The sequence below is a fragment of the Mya arenaria genome, chromosome 11 (assembly GCF_026914265.1).
Source record: "Mya arenaria isolate MELC-2E11 chromosome 11, ASM2691426v1".
In the NCBI taxonomy this organism is placed as follows: domain Eukaryota; kingdom Metazoa; phylum Mollusca; class Bivalvia; order Myida; family Myidae; genus Mya; species Mya arenaria.
This window is the reverse complement of record NC_069132.1, coordinates 64049622-64074797: the sequence shown is the minus strand read 5'-3', so window position 1 is coordinate 64074797 and position 25176 is coordinate 64049622. Positions and strand designations below refer to the sequence as shown.

At 33.2% G+C, this 25176-nt stretch overlaps 2 protein-coding genes across 5 annotated transcripts in view; both read right to left on the bottom strand.

Annotated features, from left to right (window-relative positions):
• LOC128209851 (HHIP-like protein 1) overlaps positions 1-7162 on the bottom strand; it is a 38617-nt gene extending 31455 nt beyond the window's left edge. For 3 of the 4 annotated variants that reach the window (XR_008257068.1, XM_052914100.1, XM_052914101.1), the window contains exon 1: positions 5984-7161. Coding sequence is in view for 3 of the 4 variants with exons in the window: in XM_052914100.1 (XP_052770060.1) it covers positions 5984-7030 (1047 nt within the window). In the remaining variant the exon portion in view is untranslated. Of the gene's footprint in view, positions 1-5983 lie in introns of all 4 variants that reach the window. The other variant, XM_052914099.1, reaches the window with a different exon arrangement.
• A 7457-nt stretch (positions 7163-14619) lies between these two features.
• The window catches only part of LOC128207126 (interferon-induced very large GTPase 1-like), a 28469-nt gene continuing 17912 nt past the window's right edge, over positions 14620-25176 (bottom strand). Inside the window, exon 4 of the mRNA XM_052909893.1 lies at positions 14620-24746. Within this exon, the coding sequence (XP_052765853.1) occupies positions 20902-24746 (3845 nt within the window). The 3' untranslated portion in view covers positions 14620-20901. The remainder of the gene's footprint in view (positions 24747-25176) is intronic.

Here is a 25176-nt window from a genome sequence, read left to right as displayed (position 1 = left end):
ACAATTCAAGCATTAAGCATGAAATGAACGCATGACTTAATAATGAAATCATAATCACAATGGCACAATTTTGAAATACACATATTTTAGTCAGGTGCAAAATCTTAATTTATTGTTCACGGTTAGTGGTCTTTACTGCTATAAATAACATAAATATCTTTAACAAAAAGGGTACTCTGTATATATGAAAATAATTTATTTGCAAATATGAAGCACAAAATTAAGTGTAGAGTTGGCTTGAATTTACATTATTTATAAAAGGAAAGCTATTTACTCAAGATCGTTCTTATCCAAAGTTTTATTATTGGAAATATAGGCTTATTGCCTAGGCCTAAAAAAAAAATGTTTGGTTAGGGTTACATCCTTTTCAAAAATAGGTAGGGTAGGTAGGCTTTTTTTTTTTTTCTTTCTTTTTTTTTATTAGGATTTATATAAGAATGTCATTTTCATCATTGAATAATGGTGTAAAAGTTATCTTCTGTATAAGCATTTAAGGTTTTAAACTACTGTCATGATTTATTGCAATTGATATCCAAACTTACACAGAATGATATTTTCAGCTATTTAAGATCCTTTGAAAGGGAAAAGAAATTTATATTTAATAATTTCCTCATTTGCTTGAGACAGGAAAACATGATCTATAACTGTAAAATATCCCAATGTATTATGTAAAGGGGTTATTTTTCTCAAAATGGTATATTTCGCGACGCAAATTTTCCTAATATTTCTAAGGTCTTTTTCCCAGATATGGGCAAAAAAGGCCTGCCCTAGCCAAACCAATTTATTGGGCCCTATAACAAACCTTGAATAAAGACCTGTAGAGGTATACATTGAATTTTATTATGCATCCCAAGCTTACTGTAAATCTTCAGAACATCATCAAAATAAAGTATTACACACTTGAGACACTTGACTTTGTACTTTGAACTGAGAATAGCTGGTTAAGTTTTTTGTACTTAATGGTTTCGGCCTACTGATACAAATTCAGCAACTTTTTGAAAACCCTGTGAGGCCACAAAATTATAATAAACAAATCCATCATCAAATTATTACAAGCCTGAATAAAGCCCAAGCTTGTAAAAAAGCCATTATTTTGTATTCAGTCAACGCATGAGGCTTTGCTTTAAATCATATATTTTAAGGCTTTTTGTAACCCAGTAATCTTGATAACTTCAAAATAAATCTGTGATAATTTCTGTTCAATGAGAGGATTTCTGTATTGAAGTACACAATGTACAGATACAAATGTAAATTTGAAATGTGACAGTTTAGAAAATAATAGAATGATGAAACTTTTTTCTATAAATATTCTAGCATGTCAATAAGTTTTAATAGCATATTTGAACTTTGTCGACTGATCACCCTCCGAGGGCCTTAAATTCAAACCCTGAAGAACGCGGACAGTCGATAAATTCATTGTGTTGCCCGCGATAGAGAAAATCCACAAAGGGAAATGGAAAGTTGGTCTTACTCGTTGAGTGTTCTGTACGTTTGAAGGTGTTGTTGTTGTTTTTAGTCTACAAATAAACTTCCATAATGAAACGTTATAACTAATAGAATGGCGGTAATAAACCATTATAATACACAATCTATATAAATGTCTATATCCACGAAGGGAAGGTGGGTCTTACTCCTTAAAAGTAGTCTGCGCATTGAAAGTGTTGTTTTCTTTTTTGTCTACAAATAAACTCCTATAATGAAACATTTACAAATAGAATGGCAGTGATTAATTAACCATTATATAACTACTGTGCTGATAATTAAGAAAGCTTTCCCCTTATACTGGGTGCTGTTATTGAACAGAGTCGTTGACAACGTGGTACAAAATTGCATGATCACCCCAACCAATACTTCTGATTCAATAATTCATATTATACTTTTTCGCTAAAGGGCTCATGTATAATCTAAATATAACTCAGGTGTAGCGGGTACCATAACTATAACAATTATAATCTATATAAATGTCTACTACAAACAGTTGAATATTTGCATTAATTACCAGTATCCATTTCTTTAACAATTCCACTCTTACTAAAGAAGTTATAATAATAAATTATGCATGTGGAGCTTTCTAAGTGTTTATGTTTATTTGCAGTTTCTAAAACCAAATATTGATTTTTTTGCAGCGTTTTTCACAGTCTTGTTTGCAATATATATATATCAACTATTGTCAATGAGCAATGGTTGATTTTTATTTCTCAAAGGCTCAGAATATACATCATTAATTATACATGTAACTGTTCTAAGCGTAGACACGTATTGACAAATGAATGTACAAGTTCGTAAACCAATAATTACAAAGCTGACTTGGATCACGTCTGCCAAAGTTAATGAATGAGTGCAACCATGTTACGTCGTAAGTAATTATCCACGTCAATGCTATAATTAGTAAATTGATAAACGACAAATTGTTTTTTGCTTGACATGGTTAGCTGACATAGGACATTTGATTTTGCAAAATCATTACAACGCACATCATGAGTCTAACAGTTAAAGGGACTCGTTCATGTTTTATATAGTCAGATATCATTTTTTATATTATGAGTAAAAAATGGAAAACAATGATTTTTTAAAACATTAAAAAACGATAAAACATTATCAAAAGTTTAAATTACAGCTTCACAGTCAGTGCACAGTATTGTTAATAATTATTTAAACTGTGACAGAAATTCTTTGTTTAAATTAATTTTGTTAAGGGTTAATCTTCATAATTATATTTTTAAATCAGTATCTCTCAGGTGTTTGCTAAAAAAATGTACGCAATATAACTCAATTTCGAGAAAGGTGAAAAAAATGTTGCCAACATATAAGCGAGCAAGTCCCTTTAAAGTGAACCTGAATTTACGCTTTGTTCAGGATCCTGCTAGTTCTATCCAGTTATTATGATTGTTTTTAGCTTTGATGACTAATAAATGTTTAACAAATTGGGACTGAATTTGATGTCATGGAATATGTTTATTTTTGTACTTACATGACAAGATTTACTCTTGAGGGCAAATTCCCCCCCCCCCCCCCGTTGGCAAATTTACTTCAGAAGCATATAATATGTACATATAAACGCTATATCAAGCCTTTCCTATGTTGCAATTATATGACAAGAAATACATGCTTTGGTAAATTATACCCTTCGGGAGAAATAAGCCAAAAGTCTGGGGGTGGGGAAAATTTGCCCCCATGGGTATTTCTTGTCATATAATTATAACATAAGACTAGATTTGTAAAACAATTGGTGGACCTCAGTTTAATTAACTTTAATTAAATCACAATTGAATATTATACTGACATCATGTGCATATAATTATTTATATTTAATCGTTTAAAAACAAGCCAATCAGAGCCAACCATGCACACCATTCTGGTTATTTGCTACATGATTGTATCAAATAATTTAATAGGCTAAGTGATCTTTAAGGATACTTGTTAGTCATAACATTGCTAGGTTCAAATTCATGTATAACAAATTAATCAAACTTATTCATATGGTCACTGTTGCTCTATAGGAATAATTTAGTTTAATTTATAATACATGAACAATAACCTACATGTATCGAATCATTTCACTTAATAAATCTCAAGTGTAAATCAATTAATGTCAATACTAACATCAGCTTCTTTTCCTACGGCATAACTATAAAGATCCTCATGAAACTTTAACTGCCAATGATTTTAACATAGTGTTAACTGGCCACATTTATATTTGAATCATTGTTAACAGATCAGTGTGTGTGCTTTTTTTTAGAATTTTGGGAATGGGGCCAGGGCAATTCTGATTGGGATCGATGCCTCATTTTGACTTGCATGGCAATTAACAAGAATGATTTAAAACTGCACTCCTACAGAGTTTTACAACTTTTTTTTATTTTTTGTCTTGGAATGAGCCAATTGTTGGCGTAAATATCTATTATCATGTGATGCTGCTGGCAAAAGATCAGAATCATTCCAGACTTTTATATTACCTTTCTATAATTAATGTTTAATGATAGTGTTTTAGCCAGGAATTAAAAAGGGCAGGGTGGGCCAAAAAAAGGGCAGGGTGGTCCAAAATAGGGGCATGGTGCTTTCTTAAATGGGAAAACAGTGCGCACAATATTAGCTTTGTATTGTAACGTAAAACAACCATGTACCTTATCAAAGTACATGCATGCTCATGCACACATTGCAGTACTTAATATCTCTACAGAATTCTTCTTTCGTGTTCATTTTCACTTCAGACACTTTCTTTACCATCTCGGGTTGTTGTCACCAATCGTTAAATTAATGGCTGAAAGGGTTACTAATACTTTAAGAAAAATGATAAACCATCAATTTTGAACATAAACATGAAAACCTGCGATCTGATTTTTTAGTCAGCAGTCTTATTTAACTGGTTTCCATGCAATTTTTCAAAAAATGGCTCGTTCCAAGACAACAACAAAAGTTGTCGAAACATTCAATTTTATGAGAGTGGCAGATTTAAAAAATTATAAAACAGGAAAACTGAAAAAATGTGATAATGGTTTAAGAATGCAAAATCACCTCCATTATACATAACCAATTTCAGTCCATTTGGTCCCTTTTTAATTGACAAAGACATTCAAAATTGGTAATTTGATTATAACATTTAAGAAAAAGTGTTTTTAGCATTTGAGATGGGGTTGAAATTTTCAGGACAAAAACAACAACACTGCATTATTTTTTTAAGAGTGTGGACAGTAGCATGATAAAAATAATATATTAGTTTTGAGAATGGGTACTTAGGCCTAAAAAAAAAATTATTGGTTAGGGTTACATCCTTTTCAAAAATAGGTAGGGTAGGTAGGCTTTTTTATTTTTTTTTATTAGGCTTTATATAAGAATATCATTTTCATCATTGGATAATAGTGTTAAAGTTATAAAGTTATCTTCTGTATAAGCATTTAAGGTTTAAACTACATATTGAAAAGCAACTAATTTTTTTTTTAGTTTTTCATTTTTTTTTCAAACTGACTATAAAAACGGTAGGGTCGGCGCCTATTCCATAGGTAGGGTCGGGTAACTCGAACCGAATGTATTTTTTTTTAGGCCTTACAAGTAGTATAAACTGTATATGCAGTGGGTTATTTCCATTTTTTGTGAATGGGGCCTTTAGACTTGTAAAAATAGAGATAAAATGCCTAATATAGTGAATTAACCATACAATGCAGTACTGAGTTTATTTCAAACAAAAAAGCAAAGCCTCATCTGATTTAATTTTTGAGGAATTGTGACATTTGAGTTGAATTTTTGGGAAAAACATGAACTTTTAGGAATTGCGAATTTCAACCCATTATTCAGTTGAAAACACCACAGTATCCTCTAGTAATGCTAGCACAGGGCTTCATTATGGCAGGGACAGTCATTTTCCTGATGTCGACCTTTTTTATGCCAGATAAAAAAAAAATCACCAGAAATGTATGCACATTATCACTAGGTAAGGCAAACCATAATGATAGGTGCATGATTTTTTTTTGAGATTTGTATTTATAGAAGGGAGACATACACTGTACAGCATAGTTGACGCACCAATATCACAAAAATTCTTGTCATATCTCAAATTCAAGCTCAACCCATTTTTCCACATTTATATACAGTATAAATTTGCTACTGTTTTACTCATTTTAAAAACACAATCTCTTGTGGATTCATGTTTTTCTTTTTCAGTAACATCATTGCTCAATATTCGTAAGAATATTACTGTTATTTCTAATTCTAAAGCACAATTTGACCAAATATTGTTTTCAACATAATCTATAAGATAATGAGCTTTAAGAATGAGTAAACGAAATCATATAAAATTTTGAATCATGCTATGCGGCTATGTGGTTGAGACTGAGAAATGACTCAATAACTTTTGTGATATAGGGGCCAGGTGTCTGCAAAACCGGGCCATAGTTTGTTCAGGTGAAAATGCCTTAAATTGATAAACAAAGCATAGAGGTGTTTTTGCAATAAAGCTTAATAACATTAACAAAATGTCTGTGATTACCTCTCCCCCGTTATGGTTCCAATATGGTTCATAGACCTCCAAGATGACTCTGCTGTAACTGGTGTTAACACTGTTAGGATTGTCATCCCGAACCTTAAATTCTTCAATCCTTATTTTATGGTCTGCTCCGCTCTGAATCTGTTCATAATCACTTATGTGAGTTGAATAATAAATGTAAAATAACCCATTATTGATATAGTTTGGATGAAATGCCATTCCAAGCATTCCTCTTTCATCGCCCTTAGAGCTTGTTGTTTTGATATCGTATGTTAAATCTAAGAATGGTTCCTCCAATACACGACCATCTGGGTACATTATATGCACCAGCCCTATCTGTTCGCCAACAAACATTCTTTTAGAACTGTCATTTGCATGCTTCAGAAAAATAGGATTTCTATAAAAAACAGTACTCATAGGCTCTAAACATAAACATCCTTCTTGAGTTACTTTTTCAATCGTAATGTTCCCATTAAGTATTGGGTTTGTTAGAAGCTCCGGAAAGCAATAGTCATTATCAATCAACTTGGTGCCATTTGTACAAAATTCCATCTGACTTGATAAAGCTTCGGTTAATCTCAAAGCTTCTTCCATATAGCCGCTACCAGCCTCATCCATGTAATATTTCACAAAATCTTTGCATTTTTGATAGAAAGTGCTGCAGTAGTTTTTACATAGACCAGGAAAGGCTCTCGGTTTAACGACAATATCTTTGGTGGTTTGTTCGGCATCAAAAATATGAGCAGCATAAGGAGAGCATTCTTGACAGACGAATGTTTTGGCATACTCTGAGCAATCAGTCCAAATCTGCTGGTTTTCCGGAGGAATAAGTTGTTGTATTCTATCGTATCTTTCTTTCAGTTGCACATCGTCTTGACTAGTACAGCATCCATAGTCCTGATACTGCGAGCAAAATGTTAAACCTGTCCCTTTAAAAGGTGGTCTAGAATCCAAACATTGAGGATGGCATTTTATCTTAGCGACTATCAAAACCAAGAACAACAATCCAGAACACCAGATAACATTTAATTTTCTGCACGCGCGTCCCATGTTGACGGATTGCGTGTTATATAAACACTGACACACACAAACACCAGCTTTCTAAATTATAAACCTACATCGCAAGACTTGACTTGCAGTGAACCGAATCGCCAGTAATTACTTCTACTTTACCTGGCTTGCTTTGATCCTTTGACAGCTGTCATGGTCGAATTGACATTTGGCGCAGTTTTAGCCGGTGCGCTGTAAAATGATAAATCACGAGAAATGTTCATAAGGCTATAAACAACTAACATTCTAGTCTACGCTTTCTTCTCTACAAGGTAACGTAGTGGCCTGCCCCTGAATTGTGACTTTCAATATGTTTTACGTGTTCGAACATGAGTATGTTATTTGTATGTTTTAATATAAATGCTACTATATAAGGTAACACGATCCTATATATGGCTACACTTATATCGTTTTGGTTATTCCGCAGAAAGGTTTTAAAGAACACTTAATAGGGAGAACTTTATATAAATTTCAACATAACATAGCAAGTCTCAGCACCCCACCGTATTCATAACATATAAGAATACGCTGGGGCGACAAGGATTGAAATAGCGAGATTAGCTAAATTTCGTTATATATCGTCAAATCGATCGGGGACAGAATTTCAAATATACACCATACAAGAATCCTAAATGCTTGTAGCAACCTTAATGCACATCTCCACATAAACTTTCTTCGTGATACTCCTATTTGTGACTGTGGACAAGGCACAGAAGATGCAGAACATTATTTCTTTAAATGTAGTAGATACGGCGAAGAACGCGTGTTATTTTTTCGAAATACTATGATATTTCACTCTTTAAGTACATCTAAATTATTATTTGGGATAGAAGATAACACAGTCGATGAAAATAGTGTGTTTTTTATTGAAGTTCTAAAGTACATAAAATTAACGAAACGTTTCTTTTGATATCACCCTCAATCACGATATAAACGGTCTGGTATGTTATTACATTGTATTTTCTTTTGGTAGCAACCAATTCTTTTCTTCTTTTTTCTAAAGTAATTAACGTTACCTCTTTTTTCTAGTTACGTTTAATTATAGATTTAAACGACATTGACGCTATATTGACGCCTGGGAAGGGCTGAAACTAATGTTGTAATGACTTGTAGCCCAACCCATTTGTTCTTTTTGTTTTATTTGATTGTAAATGTACATGTAAATTGTATGCAAAATAATTCTTTACAAAAGAGCAATAAAATATGATTAAACAAAATCGATACGTGTGAGGGAAATGCATCAAGAACATTGCCATCAACATTATACAAACAAACACGCTAAATAATGATTGTATATTTACAATAGTTCAAAATTAAGCATTGTTTAAAGGATAAAAGTATGCAAATAAAATGGTTATAGTTGATCAGGTGTATTACTTTATCATTACTGCAAAACATCTGATTATCAATATATATTCTGATAGAACATCCTCGTCTTAACTTACGGTAAGTAAATTGCAATCATGTTAATGATAAATTTAGATAAGTTTTTGGCAATAACGTACAAACAGTCCAACGTGATTGAAAGTAAGGCAGATGCGTTATTCAAGGTTCACAATAAGAATGGACACACAAGTAGGAAATTATATTCACTGTTATCAGAGTTCATATTACATTTTGTACGTACTCTATTTTTAATTATTCGTTTTTTAATAAGATAAACTGTTTCTTTGGGTTTAAAATTGTTTAAGAAATCAGCTCCATTGGAATTATTTCCAATATGTTTTTATGTCGGGATTTCTCTGTTATAGTAAATCACAGTGATAGTGTCTACCAATTGAATGAACGTCCAAGCCCTGCTGCGGACTTGTTCTGATGTACTCGCAGCTAGTTGAATAATGGGAACAAATGGCTTTCCTGCCAGGCGCTCGGCATAAATGAATCGGATGTAAATATGTTCATTGTTCAAGGTGTCTCATACGTTCAGCGGACTGACACTTCTATGAGAGGGACGACGCTATAATAAAGAAGAACTGTACTATACTTATAAATATGACAAATACAGGGTGATGAATCACGTGACTTCATAGGAATTCTCCCATGGGTCACCACGGGTCACAACCGCTGTTAAAAAACAAGTATTTGACACTAATTTCTATAAAAAAAATAACAGAAAAGATATGAATATATTTCTAAGCCTATAAAAGACTATGCTAATTTTTACTTCTACAGGTGTGAAATATTTTAGATTTGCATGTATTTTGATGATGCAATCCTTTGCCACAATTTCAACTTCGACGGACTGTTGTAGAACGATGTAACGCTGTAATTTTGGACAAGGATTACTTCTCCGACCGTTATGCGAAACCATGTTATGACACAGACAATATTTATAATTATCATATTAACGTATATCTATCATGTGTTTCGGGTCCGGATAGAAAAATCGACACAGGTAAGCCGGTATCGAAGTTTGTCGAGTTATCGAAAACGCAGCGTGCCCGAGGATCAGGTTTTTCAATCCGGACAAGAACCATACAATTGTTTATTTTCGCACACCTAAAAGAATCCATTTGTGATTTTCTTTGTACATTTCACCAACGTACATGTCGTGCGACATTGTATAATGACGTCAAGACGCGTATCAACTTCAAATCAATGTTAACGCCAATACAATGTAGATCCTCTAAAAAATCGCGTTTTAATGAATATGCGTTTTCATTTTTGAATAAAGGGCGTATACAATCATATATTCCATTGCTCTTAATGGCCATTTTCATGTAAAATACAGTAAAGAAATAAGAAAGTGTGCCTTGTTGCGCGTGACCCATCTGGCAACAGCACGCTCATGTATGTAAAATATACTTTGGCTAGTTGAACTGATTTATTATGACTTTTTATGAGCTCTTGCCATCAAGCCACTGCATGTGCTCCAATTGGCGTTTCTCACGCGCCGCCTTTGAACATCGTTACAACTCGGCCATCTCCGGCAAGCTTCGAGATAGACTCTTGAAATTCTGTTGGATAATGGCCGAGGTCTTTCGACTGGCTTTGACCAAAACGAAAATAAATGTTGTCTGCCGCAAGATTTTCATTTTTGCAATATATGACCATCAGTTTGACAGCCCGTCGTTAACAATTATTAATATTATTAATTTATTATACACCCTACCCCCTCCTCAATTTATTCAATAAGTATCTTTAAAAAAGATACTCGGCCGTGGTAAACCCGAGGAATAACACCCCATCCCCTCCTCAATTTATACAAGAAGTATCTTTAAAAAAGATACTCGGCCGTGGTAAACCAGAGGAATGCCACCATGACACGTGTCCGAATGGCTTGAGGTTGTTCGACATTAAATAGAGGTTGTTTTTGGTTTTATTGTTGTTGGGTAATCCCTGAGTCAGTGCAGCTTTTTGGTAGTAGAGTATCAGAACCATGCACAGTTTTAAATAGATTTGCACTGTTTGACTAACACGATTTATTTTCAATAAAGAGATGTTTTCACCCCTAAGGCCACAACAAATTGATCATTTGTTCGTCGGATTTGCCGCACCTAAAATTCGAAAAACGAAAAAAAAAAAAAACTTTTTTTTTGCGCCCGCACTTACTATTTGGCCGCGCATATTATTTATATTTTTTTTACTTCTGAATTTCCTCTATTTTCTGAAGTTTTTTTACTTAAAATTTGAACCTGCAACGTCGACTTCGCCTTTTTTTTGAAGGTATTTCCATGCTTTACATTCTCCGCGAGCAAACTTTCCTTGTATCAGGACAAAATCAGGTCCGGGTAACCGCAAAACAGCCGATATTTGTTGACAGTCTTTTTTGTCGGGAATATTTTGCAGGACGCACCGTTGTTATCTATTTCCGGTAATTTGCAGGGTACTTTCAGTTTTCGTTAATTATGTAAAATACACATTTTTAATTGAAAATCAGTGTCATAGTCAATGGATTATAGTCTTCAGTAAACAACAACAGTTTCACAGCGTCGAAGGCAATAATTATTTATGTGTGTTTTAAGTAATTCATTGTTTTGTACTCAAAATTTAGTGTTAAATAATAACTAAATCAGATTTTGAGTGCAAAACTTATATTAAAATACACGGACACTCGACTTACAACAAATGAACATGTTTTCGTGAGTTATTTTTTAAATTCTAAAATGCATTTCTCAGTTTTATACTCGTAATTGATAAAAATAGAAGGACTTGTAAATGTTCGAGAAACAGTCTGTATTTATCGGTTATGCACCATTCAATTGTAACCATGCCCCCCACCCAGGACCGGGGGTATACCGGAGATAGCCGGTGAAATGGGCCGTGTTTTCGCCTTCCAGGTGGCCCCGCAGTACCGTTGGTTTTATCCGGGGTTGGCTGGACCGAAAGTCAAAGTCCCCGCTATTCCCCGGACCTTGGGGGTCGTGGTTACAATTGACTAGTGCATTACACATACATGTACAGTATAAAAATAACATCAGTAAAATCAGAAAATAAAACCTTTTATTAGTAAAATGACTGTTTTAATTTTGTCAATTCTTTGTTCTTATCCACTTGTTTTCTTTGATCGATTTGTAGTAAAGTGGCCTGTTATTAAAGTGGCCTGTTTCTTACGGGCATTGAAGCTATGGAGGGTGTCATGATTTTTTTTTTCAAGGCACGGACCTATAAACCATTGGTTCGTGGTAAAGGCGAGGTCTTGGAAGGGAAACATCTTTATTCCACCACCTGCTCTAATATAATGACCGGTGCCCCATTTGCAGATTTGTTTAATACTGCTTCAATTGTGTTGTCCCGCAATTTAATCGGCAGTGTCTTAAGTAATAGTAAAGCACTGGATCTTATTGCCATTTGTTATATATTGAGACAGATTTTTATGTGATACAATCAAAACCTTTTCATTTATATTTAAACTAAGAACCTATGTTTGCAATTAAAAAGCATTTCTTGATATTGCATGATAAATTTAGTAAGAAATAAACGTTTTAATTTTTTTTTTATTTTTCGCCTTGCGCTCGCCTCTGAATTGCCTTAAATTTAAAAAAAAAGTTTTTTTTTTTTTTTTTTCGCTCGCTCGCTCCTACTTTTTTTGGGCAAAATCCGTAGAACAAATGATCAATTTGTTGTGGCCTAAAAAAGGTAACGAAACGCCAAAAAGTACATAATGAAAGATGCCATACTTTTCTGGTGTCGTTCTCGGAAAAATAAAAATCTTCATCTTTATGAAAACATCTAGATATATAAAGAGCTCCGTTTCCGATACTCATTTATTTTTTACTAGTATTATCATGACCCATTGGTTTTTGAGTTCAAGTTTTTTTTTATGACCAATAATAATCTTAATTCTATTCACTTAATTTTTGTAAGAGACGGCATTACGGCCGAAAAAAGTCATATTTCATTGATATATTTCGCACATGTAGGCTTATATGATTGACATACACAATAAAACAAGAGGGCCCTGAATGCCCTGTATCGCTCACCTGATCCAATTAAAGCGTGAAAAAAGTGTTTTCAGGGCGAAGGCAATTGTGACAGGGGGTTAGATCCTTCCTAGTCACCAAGTTTTTTTTAATATCACGAATGATTTTTTTAATATCACGGATGACCCAGTTGCAAACCTTACCTTGCTGTAATAAGTACATTCTGACCAGGTTTCATAGAGATAAAGTCGAACATATGGCCTCAATAGTGTTTTAACAATGTTTTCTATGATTTGACATCGTGACCTAGTTTTTGAACTCAGGTTACCCAGTTTCAAACTTGACATAGACTTCATAAACACAAACCTTCTGACATAGTTTCATGGTGATCAAAGAGAGTATGTAACCTCTACAGTGTTTACAATGTTTTTCTATGATTTGACCTCGTGGCCTGGTTTTTGACCTCTGATTAACCAGTTTCAAACTCTACCTTAAGATCATCAAGAATAACATTATGATCAAGTTCCATGAACCTATGGTCATAAATGTGGCCTCCAGAGTGTTAACATGCTTTTCCTATTATTTAACCTGGTGACCTAGTTTTTTCCACACATGACCCAGATTAGAACTTTGCCTAGAGCTAAATCAATATATACATTCTGACTAAGTTTTATGAGCATACAGTCATAATGTGACCTCTATAGTGCTAACAAGCTTTTCCTATGATTTGACCTAATGACCTAGTTTTTGACCACACATGACCCGGATTCAAACTTGACTTAGAGATTATTAATATAAACATTCTCACCAACTTTCATGAAGATACAGTTATAAATGTGACACCTGGTGACCTAGATTTTGACCGCACATGACCCAGATTTAAACTTGACTTAGAGATTGTTAATATAAACATTAAGACCAACTTTCATAAAGAAACATTTATAATTGTGACCTCTACATTGTTAACAAGCTTTTCCTTAAATTTGACCTGGTGACCTATTTTTTGACTGCACATGACCCAAATTCAAACTTGACTTAAAGATAATAAATATACACTAATTAAACATTCTGACCAACTTTCATGAAGATACAGTCATAAATGTGACCTCTAGAGTGTTAACAAGTTTTTCCTTCAATTTGACCTGGTGACCTTGTTTTTGACCACACATGACCCAGATTCGAACTTGACCTAGAGATTATTAATTTTAACATTCTGACCAAGTTTCCTGAATATACAGTCATAGATGTGAACACTATAGTGTTAACAAGCATTTCCTTTAATTTGACCTGCATGGTGACCTAGTTTTTAACCCCAGATGACCCAATATCGAAATAGTCCAAGATTTTATTGAGAGTAACATTCTGACCATGTTTCATTAAGATTGTGCCCAAATTGTGACCTCTAGAGTGTTACCAGTCAACAGACGACGACGGACACAGGGTGATCACAATAGCTCACCTTGAGCACATCGTGCTCAGGTGAGCTAAAAAACCCTTTGGGTTATGAACGGAATGCTAGAGTAATCCAAATTTTATAGTAAAATATTGTAAATTTCCTTCTTTATGTATTGTTATGTCTTATCTATTTGAGTGGTTTAAATAAGGCTACAACTGCTTTTCCACTATAAAATGCCAATTAACAGTCTAGTGAGTTTTCCGGGAACCACAGTTGCAATTTATGCAAATATATTTGTGCGTGTAATGGTTAAGAAACTATATATTTTGGAGAAAGAAATGGGTGAATACAGCTGTTATCTGTATGAGTTTCTATAGACGGTAAAATAAATGCTTCCTTTATTATATCCGGGAACAATTCTTCAGAGAAACTATTTTTAGGACTCCTTTTATTGTAAGGTAAATATGACAACCGCATAGTTGTAACTTTAACTTCCTTCTGCAGGTCGTATATTTTTGTATAAACGAAATATCTCTTCCAGTATAATCACAATTTAAGTGCTAATGTTTTATGGATCATGTTCCAGATCTATACAATGTACATATGTATACACATACATATGTATAAATATACGAATTATGTATTCAAGCACAATGAACCAAAACACATTTATTCAATTACACTGAACCACCACATCTACAATAAAATGAATCTCATTTTCGACGTCATTACAATTACGTTTAGATATTGCTTGATAGTATTGCCCAAACCAATGGCTAGATTTCCAATTAAAAGAGGTGTTTATTTTGTGTAGACTGACAAGTCAAAGGTGGAAGTTTCAATTTAATTTTCCATTTAATCTGCCAATCTTTGACAACATCTAAACCAGTAAAACAGTTGTTAAATTGCGTTACATTTACACAACAAAGAAAAAAATAGTTTTCATTTTATAAACGTATCACTTCAAGTAACTCTATGTATAGATTAAACACTTTTTTGGAACAATTTCTCTCATTCACACTTAACATAGCACATACAGAAACACAAATATGTTAATCATTCAAACATTTCATTTGAAATCGTATTGTAAACGTATAAAAGTAAACTATATAAACTACAATGAGGCAATGTGTTCAATCCACTAAAGATTAACCGTTTGATCGGGCCTGTGAAAACTGGGTGTTCGCTTTAAACACTGATACACATTTTCTACCAATTTAATAACACCACGCATTTGTTAAATAATGCCTATTAATTTGCGAGGAGTAATTACATGTTAGAAAACTCATCTTTCGATGCATTTTCTTATATTAGTTTGGAACAAGAGCACTTCAAACGGATACCAACGCAAGTCTGCTTTTTCTCTGTCAATCAAGGACTTTACTCGACTATCATTAAAGCCAGAGTTATGGGTCTTCAAACACATTTGCGTATTGTTGCTGGTAACATGATTGTTAAATCTAATGAAAATATCTTGGACATTTTTGTAACGACACTAAGGCTATGGCAGTACCCTGACATTTTTCCTCAAAAAACAGACAAGATAAATTGATTTCATGTTTACGGTAGTTACTTGCTGAATGGGGTGTTCGGTTTGGCGGGGAAACTTTTGAAATAATGGCCTTCTCAATAAAATGCACTGGTTTCAGACCATTGATTAAATTTCGACATGACAGTTTAAATTACTGCGTACTTAAATGCAAACGATTTTGCATTGAATAAAACGATGTGCTATTTCTATCGATTTAATTGTTAGAACTCAAGATTTATTTTTCTGATGAAATTAACAAAAAAAGCTCCTTCAAAAATGTAAACCGTAAATTATTTAAGTAGATATTTTTAAGGTTCTACTAAGACCTCGTCAAAACAAAGTCTGGTTTGTAATTCATTTTAGTGTTGTCAAGTACAATGGACACTACGGGAACAAAATTCTTCTTAAATGAAATGTTTTAAAATGACGCATTTAACATAGAATCTGAGATATATTTGATGACTGTTAGTTCAGATCTGTTAGTACTCGAACTTTCCTAGCCTGGTGATGATGGTTGAAATAAATGCGTTAACATTCATGTGTTTAAGCAATTTAGCACATATTTAAAAACACAATGCTAAACTATATAAGAGATCAGTCTTATTACAATAGAAAAAATATTGATAACATGAAATATACAAATATCATAACAAAACAATTGAAAAATACTGTTTGTTTATACACTGACAGATAATGTAGATGCAAAAGGTATTCAATACACATTTCACAATCTAAATGCAAAATAAACCTTTAAAAATGATTTCTTAGTCATAACGACGAACATTGAAAATGGTAAATGAAATCAATTTCTATGTCATAACGATGACATTGAAAATGGTAAATGAAATCAATTCTATATTTCAAAATATGTTTGTAACGTCCACAAAAACACACAAACTCAAACCTTTTGTTGCAATAATTTGACAAATGACTGTAAAATAATAAGCTTTGTACACAAATGAGTATTGACTTTTAAGCTCCGCCTTATACGGGAAAAAACGCAGACAAATATACAAATACAATGTTGTAATGGAAAACGGCGATAGAGAAATGAAAGAAGCAGATAAAACAACAAAGCAAATAACATGTTATCGAGAAAGAAGATTACTTTGAATTCATATGCCAATGAAATATCAATTTTAGATGTAACAATGATTCACTACTATTAGGCATTATTTCGTATTATCATGAATCACGTGCAGACAATCAACAAATAAATATATCATGGTAAAATAATATTATTTCTATAAAATAAAATATAAATAATGTCATAACTGTAAAGTACCACATGTTTAAAAGCAATTTCATTAACAATCAATAATTATTTTTCGACTGTCGTGATGTTAGACATTCAATACGATTATCTTATTTCATCGGACCATCGCGACTTCAATAGGTATCACTGGGTACGGATAAAGAGGCGCGTCCCGGTTTCGAAACTTATTTGCGTAATTTTTCAATTGAACATGGTTTTCATTGAATCCCCATTTGAATTTCTACCTGTTGAAGTAGAAGTTAAAACTGCTTATTTCAAATGTAAAAGAATGGCTTCTCAGTTCACCCTTATCTGGTGCATTATTCATCAGAATCAAAACGGTTTTATATAAATACATATTTTGATATAATTTTACCCAGTGTTTTTTGGCATTCCAATTGTTGTTCCGTCGACCATTTTTTACACTCAAATTAGCTTAGTAAATTATGTAAGAACTACTCTTTAAAGGCTTGTAAATGAAAACGGCAGCTAATGTATACACCCTTTTTGTGAGTGTTCTTTGAAACTTATTCTCATATAATTTTATAATAGTGAAGAAGAAAAAAAAAACATCTGTTGAAGAACAATCATTATGTCGACATATGTAAGTTAAAAAGTACACATTTTTCAATGATTATCTCAGAATACGTTTGATTCAGTTATATTTTCACATCATTTTATTGACATTACAAACTTGACCTTGGATAATACATACAGAAATGCTTGTCATGATCTACAAAATACTTATATAAAAGCGTGTACTCCAAAAAGTGTACCTTTATATTATTAATTCTGGAAGACGTGACATGCCAAAATTTTATTTTTATGAAAATAAAAATAAATAATTACATAAAAATGGTTAAAAATAAACACGTTTGTGTGATAGGGCTATTATTTTTATATAGACAAAAGAAATTAGGTCTCAAAACCTTTCTATGATTATTTACAGGTGTTTTCAACAATTAAATAATTAAAACGATTTCTTTCCCATTCAAAGAGTGTTGCAGTATCATTTTGTTGTGTTACAGTGTATTCAAAATATATTAGTAATAACCTTTATTGGTACTTGCATTTGACCCCCAAGTTGTACTACATATGCAATACTCATTGTTCCTTCAATATATATCTGATAAACTTCGGATTGCTGCAGACTTTTTAATTGTTCCCCACGAGGTAGGTACTTCAGATACATCATAACTATAATACTTTTCCAATTAGTCCTTATGACTTCCGACAAACCAAAGCCAAAATTTGGCACATTCTAAACTGTTTGAAGATGGACTTATTTCCCACTTTGGAAAATGCTGCTTAAATTCTCTATAAGGATGACCAACTTGTTTCTTGCAGCCACATGCCTTTTTGATGACTGAACACCTGTATTGAAATTAAGTGCAATAGATGCATTGCATGTCTCTTTGGATATTTTTTCATCGGACACGAATCTTATGCCTACACACTCTTTTGGTCGATGTTGAACGCAATACTGAGGGGAATTGCCGTGTTCTTCCGATTTTGCACATGGTTCCAGACAAAATGGACATTGCTCGTTACAACCCCACATTTCATTCAATATTTTTGAATATGGAATTTTCACTTTTGAGAACATTTCTTCGATTTCAATCAAGACTGATGATGTCTTATGTTTCAATAGGCCTTCCTCGTCGTTTTGTCCCAACACAATATTAGTAAAGAATTCGATGTCTTGAATATATCGAAGATTACAAAAGGTTTGAAAGTCAACATGATCAAGAGTTGTACCGGAATGTTGCAGATAAGTCATTATCATTGAGGACCATTCTGACATATTTACCGACGTCATTGCTTTAAATTTTGCGCAGCATAATTTTACACCATTTTCAACCGCTGCAGTCATGTGCAGCACTTCATGTCGAGCTTGTTCTATTGCAAGTTTTGATATGTTCAGGTTGTCTTCACATTGATGCTTGGTGTTTAAACAATATAGCACATATTTAACAACACAATGCTAAACTATATAAGAGATCAGTCTTATTACAATAGAAAAAATATTGATAACGTGAAATATACAAATATCTTTAAAACATCACAACAAAACAATTGAAAAATACTGTTTGTTTATACACTGACACATAATGTAGATGCAAAAGGTATTCAATACACATTTCACAATCTAAATGCAAAATAAACCTTTAAAAATGATTTCTTAGTCATAACGACGAACATTGAAAATGGTAAATGTAAACAATTCTTTATTTCAAAATATGTTTTTAACGTCCACAAAAACACACAAACTCAAACCTTTTGTTGCAATAATTTGACAAATGACTGTAAAATAATAAGCTTTGTACACAAATGAGTATTGACTTTTAAGCCCCGCCTAATACGGGAAAAAACGCAGACAAATATACAAATAAAATGTTGCAATGGAAAACGGCGATAGAGAAATGAAAGAAGCAGATTAAACAACAAAGCAAATAACATGTTATCGAGAAAGAAGATTACTTTGAATTCATATGCCAATTAAATATCAATTTAAAACTGCTTATTTCAAATGTAAAAGAATGACTTCTCAGTTCACCTTCATCTGGTGCATTATTCATCAGAATCAAAACGGTTTTATATAAATACATATTTTGATATAGTTTTACCCAGTGTTTTGGCATTCCAATAGGTTGTTACGTCGACCTTTTTTTACACTCAATTTAGCTTAGTAAATTATGTAAGAACTACTCTTTAAAGGCTTGTAAATGAAAACGGCAGCTAATGTATACACCCTTTTTGTGAGTGTTATTTGAAACTTATTCTCATATAATTTTATCATAGTGAAGAAGAAAAAAAATCTGTTGAAGAACAATCATTATGTCGACATATGTTTAAGTGAAAAAGTACACATATTTCAATGATGATCTCAGAATACGTTTGATTCAGTTATATTTTGTTACATCATTTTATGGACAATACAAACTTGACCTTGGATAATATATACAGAAATGCTTGTCATGATCTACAAAATACTTATATTAAAGCGTGTACTCCAAAAAGTGTATCTTTAATAATTCTGGAAGACGTAACATGCCAAAATTTTATTTTTAAGCAAATAAAAATAAATTATCACGTAAAAATGGTTAAAAATGAACGCGTTTGTGTGATAAAGTTATTATTTTTATATAGACAAAAATAATTAGGTCTAAAAATCTCTCTATGATTATTTACAGGTGTTTTCAACAATTGAATAATTTAATCGATTTCTTATCATTGAATGTGTTCCAGTATCATTTTGGTGTGTATTTAGTATGTAATAGTAATAACCCTTATTGGTACTTACATTTGACCCCCAAGTTGTACTACATATGCAATACTCATAGTTCCTTTAATATATATCTGATAAACTTCGGATTGCCGCAGACTTTTTAATTGTTCCCCACGAGGTAGGTACTTCAGATACATCATAACCATAATACTTTGCCAATTCGTCCTTATGACTTCCGACAAACCAAAGCCAAAACTTAGCACATTCAAAACTGTTTGAAGATGGACTTATTTCCCACTTTGGAAAATGCTGCTTATATTCTCTATAAGGATGACCAACTTGTTTCTTGCAGCCACATGCCTTTTTGATGACTGAACACATGTAATGAAAATTAAGTGCAATAGATGCATTGCATGTCTCTTTGGATATTTTTTCATCGGACACGAATCTTAAGCCTACACAGCCATTTGGTCGATGTTGAATGCAATAATGAGGGGAACTGCCGTGTTCTTCCGATTTTGCACATGGTTCCAGACAAAATGGACATTGCTCGTTACAACCCCACATTTCATTCAATATTTTTGAATATGGAATTTTCACTTTTGAGAACATATCTTCGATTTCAATCAAGACTGATGATGTCTTATGTTTCAATAGGCCTTCCTCGTCGTTTTGTCCCAACACAATATTAGTAAAGAATTCGATGTCTTGAATATATCGAAGATTACAAAAGGTTTGAAAGTCAACATGATCAAGAGTTGTACCGGAATGTTGCAGATAAGTCATTATCATTGAGGACCATTCTGACATATTTACCGACGTCATTGCTTTAAATTTTGCGCAGCATAATTTTACACCATTTTCAACCGCTGCAGTCATGTGCAGCACTTCATGTCGAGCTTGTTCTATGGCGAGTTTTGATATGTTCAGGTTGTCTTCACATTGATGCTTCATCCAACCTTTCGCAAACAGTTTTGGATTTCTTAAATATTCAACGAATTGGTCGAGTTTGTTATTGTTTGCCAAAGTTGTACATATGGCTTTTATTAGATTATGCTTTGTAAACGGTAGATTGCCTTTAAGATGTTCTTCAGTCTTCAAACGGAGATGACCGGAAATATTTTTTTAAATGAGTTACAAACTCCCAAACAGAACAATTCGGCTGCCCTATGTTCTGCTGTCCGGTTAGCAACATCTTCTTGAAAAAGAATGTACAACTCGCTTTTATACCGGTTCATATGTGCAGTCATACCAAATTCGTTATCATAAAATTCATTGTGTCTTTTAAACGCACAAGAAGCAAAGGTTAAAACATGCATGTCTAATTTAATGTGAAATATCTTTTTCAAAGTTATATTGCCAACTTTTGAGGTCAATTCTTGAAACAAGTCACCTACATTTTTGCAAAACGACATAAAGTCTACTGTGAGTAGTTCTTTTGTTTCAGTACAAATGTCTTGGATCACTTCTTCCACTTTTTGTAAATAACAGTTAACATTTACTTCTAATTCTTGAAAAAGTATTTCTTTTTTAGCGTCACTTGGTTCTTCAGTGTTTATATCGGTATGACAAATACGACTGGAGGCAAAACTATTACTTAACCTAGTTGGTTCTGTTGTATGCTTGATCACTTTCCTGAGAATTTTTATATTATTTTTGAATTTTTCAAGCACATGTTGCTTTGTTAAATCTTGAAAGTCAATTTTGTCACAAACATTTTCATTTTTATACCTTTTCCATATCTTATTAAATGAACTATCAATGGTTTTTCGATCAATTTCTTTCCCTTTTTTGCGTAATGATTTTGCTAGCTTAGTTGCCTCCGATTTCAGCAAGGTTCGTTTGTCCTCCATTAGCTTTAAGGTTGAAAGTTCAAATTTTTTGATTTCACAACTGTTGTTAAGTTCTTTAACTAAACTACTATGTATTTCATCAGATCTTTTTTTAATATACAAATGAATGTCGCATTTCCATTTAATTGTTATATCTTTATATTCACTCTCACCAAACAAATCTTCGCACATGGTAAATGCTGACTCTGTAAATTGTTCAATCGCGTTGGAAATTTTAAATCTCAGTTTATTCCTTTTGTCTTTTACATTTGTTTCCAATTTACATTGTGAAAGGCTGCGATGAGAACAAGTCAGTACTTTCTTTCTAACAGACATCTCCTCACGCCACAGCGATCTGTTTATTTGTTCCATTATCGTGCAGTATGCTTTAATTTCCAACCTGTTCCGGAAGGAAAATACAAAGTTTTCTGAAATAACTCCTTTCCATAAATCAACTGCTTGTATTCCAAAATCAGTAAATGTTTTGCCTGAGCCAATATTCAGTGTCGAGTTCATGAGACAATGTTTTAACTTGATAACAGCGGAGCTATACTCAGTGTTAACATGCTTTAAGTGATAAACCCCTTGCCAAAGACAGGGTATATATTGCACGCTTGAATCATGATCAAATTGAATGACGTCAGTGAAACGTCTAGATAAAGAACCTTCTTGAATTGCAGCCTCTTCAGTTACACCGTCTAAACATTCCACGAACCTTTTAATCCCTGCTGACATCTTTTTTTTAGCTGCGTGTTCTGACACATTGTGGTGCACAAGAAAACATCTTTGATCTTTTGGAAGAGCATTATTTGCTTCATACAGGCGTAGCAGGGCATTGACAACTATCTGTAAAATGTCTTTCAGATCGGAAATATGCTCTCCCATGATATTCATGATTGAAATATTTCCTAATCCAGTAACAAAAGTAGCCATTTCGTTATCGCGGTTGTAACTGTATAACACAGTTAAAAGGTCTGATGACCTTAGACCCTCCGAATCAACAACCATTAAGTAATTGAAGGGAGAGATTTCTGTACGACCGTGTCGCCTCACTGGCAACAACTGTGCATATATTCCTCTTGTACATCGACCTGAACTGACTGAAAAATGTACACCAAACATGGTATTCAACAAAGTTGATTTGCCCGAGCTTTGTAATCCCAAAACAGACACTGTAATCAGCTTCGAATTGATCAGTTTTGTATCGATCAAAGCAAGTACATTTCTGATCCAAAGGGTCGGCATGTAAAAATTATCGCTGTCAATAAGCTCTAGATGAACTTGTCCCTGAATGACCAAATCAGCGTATGTGTTCGTTATTTTTTCCAGTGATGGTAGGTTTATCTGTTCTGTATCTTCCGTTAAATATATAAATGAATCGCATATGTGGGCTGTTTCTCTGAAAAGAAAATCTACACCGAAAGTTAGATTTTCAATTTGTTTCTCAATGTCAGTTATAGTCAGTTCTTGTTGTTTTATTTCGTGTTCTGTTGCATTGTTTAAGCGCAGCTGTTTTAAGACTTTCTCTTCGTTTTCCTTCATCAATTGTAAACAGGGCATACGTTTTCTCATTTTTTTTTCCATTCCAAGTTTCAACCAGTTGATAAAAAAATGTCTTTCAACTTTTGTTCTGCATTCACACAGATTTTGTACAAAAGAAGCAACACTCTCTGTTATATTTTGTGTTTGCTTTTTGCGGATACCCAATATTTGATCTTGAATTTTTTCCGACTCTTCCGATGATTGCGATACTTCAAGCGCTCTAATTAGCTTACTAAGTTCACTAGTGTAAATCGATGAGCAGGGCGTTATTGAATGTCTGCAGTGATTAAGATCATCGTTTATTGAAATGTTTCTGTCATTTCTCCAGGCATTTGTTTCCTTAATGATTTCTTGAAGTACACTATCTGCAACCCGTTCGGCATTATCAGATTGTGCTTTGTAAATAGTTTCAACTAAAAGATCTTGGCAATTCTGTTTATCAAACCGTGTGTGTAAAGAATCGCCCCCTTTCCCTTTTAAGTGCTCTGCTAGAACCTTTAATATATTTTTTACAATTTCACCAGTTTTACTTACATCCTCACCTTTATTGGTTTGAATAAATTTTATATCAAAGCTTGATTCTTTTGCAATTTGATTTATGTACTGTAACACCCTTAAAGTATCTGGGTCCCTGAAAACTAGCCCCGACATTATCACGACCACAAATCGAAAACGTTTTAGAATATGTTCATAAGACTTAATGTTTCTTTTGAGGTCATCAATGTCAGTAAATACAACTAATATATCAGCTAAATTCTTCGTAAGATTTAAAAAAGATGCATTAAAATCTTCTGCTAAATTACCTCTCATGTTAAAAAGAGTTGTCATGATATCCATATAGTTTTCTGGTCTTGGATGCAACCAAAATAAATCAACAGTTCCTTGACTCACAGACCTCGTTTCATGTTGTGACTCGCATGAGGAATCATAGAATACAGGAAATTTCGTTTTTGATTTTTCGTCGGAGAGAATTTCATTTAATATACATGATTTGGACAGCGTCGGTCTACCAAGACGTCCAAACGCGATCACATGAGTTGAAATGTCAAAAGCGTGCTCACTAAACGTCGATGATTCATCGAAAGACAAACTTAAATGACGCAGAGGCCAGATGAAGGCCTTAACTAAAGGCGATCTATAGTCTTTGGATAGAAAGGGCACGGCCAAGTTGCAAATATATAGTTTTCTAACAATAATTTGTTTTACGAAAGGGTCACAGCAATGAAATAATGTCCAAAGAATGTCAAGCCTGCTTATTGATCCTCCTTCCTCTGTTGTTTGTGGTGCAGCATCATAAAAGTGTTCCAAATCTACAACTAGAGTTCCCGTGTCTCCCAATTTTGAAAGTTGGTTTGGCACAGTATCCCTTGAGTAATAAACAGCTGATAACAGACTTTTTAACAAAATCCAAGGCGCCTTTTTAAGATTGTCCTCGTTGCTTCTTTCCTGTTGATCATCTATATCTACTGCAAGAGCTTCTACAACAGAAATCTTTTCGGGAAATTTGTTTGTCAAATCAAGTTGCAAAAGAAGGCTTTTCAGTTCTTCGTTGAAAAACGGTTGGTGTCCTGAAAATAGAAACAATAAAAGTATTCACATGTATCGGTTAGACAGTTAACTCAAAAGAAGTAGCATACATAACTTAACATTCCAGCAAACACGGAGTGGGTAGAGGACTATTACTGGAACTTTAATGATTTTTGTCAAGCCTATTAAAAATATATATTTATTCTTCTGTCTTGAATATATATGTGAAGATATTGTATAAAAGAAACATCAAAGAGCTATTAATCAACATCACCAAATTGCTGACAATTAAAACCCTGGTGAACACCTGTCAATGCTTAACAACAAAACTTTATTTGGGTCAAATATGCTAGTATATTTGAAATCATTTTTTATGCTTTTTTGGTTTATAGAGATTTATCAGTGAAATTTGAAATTTACTGTTTCAAAAAGTGAAAATATCATTATTAGCACGTTTTTACGTCCGAATCA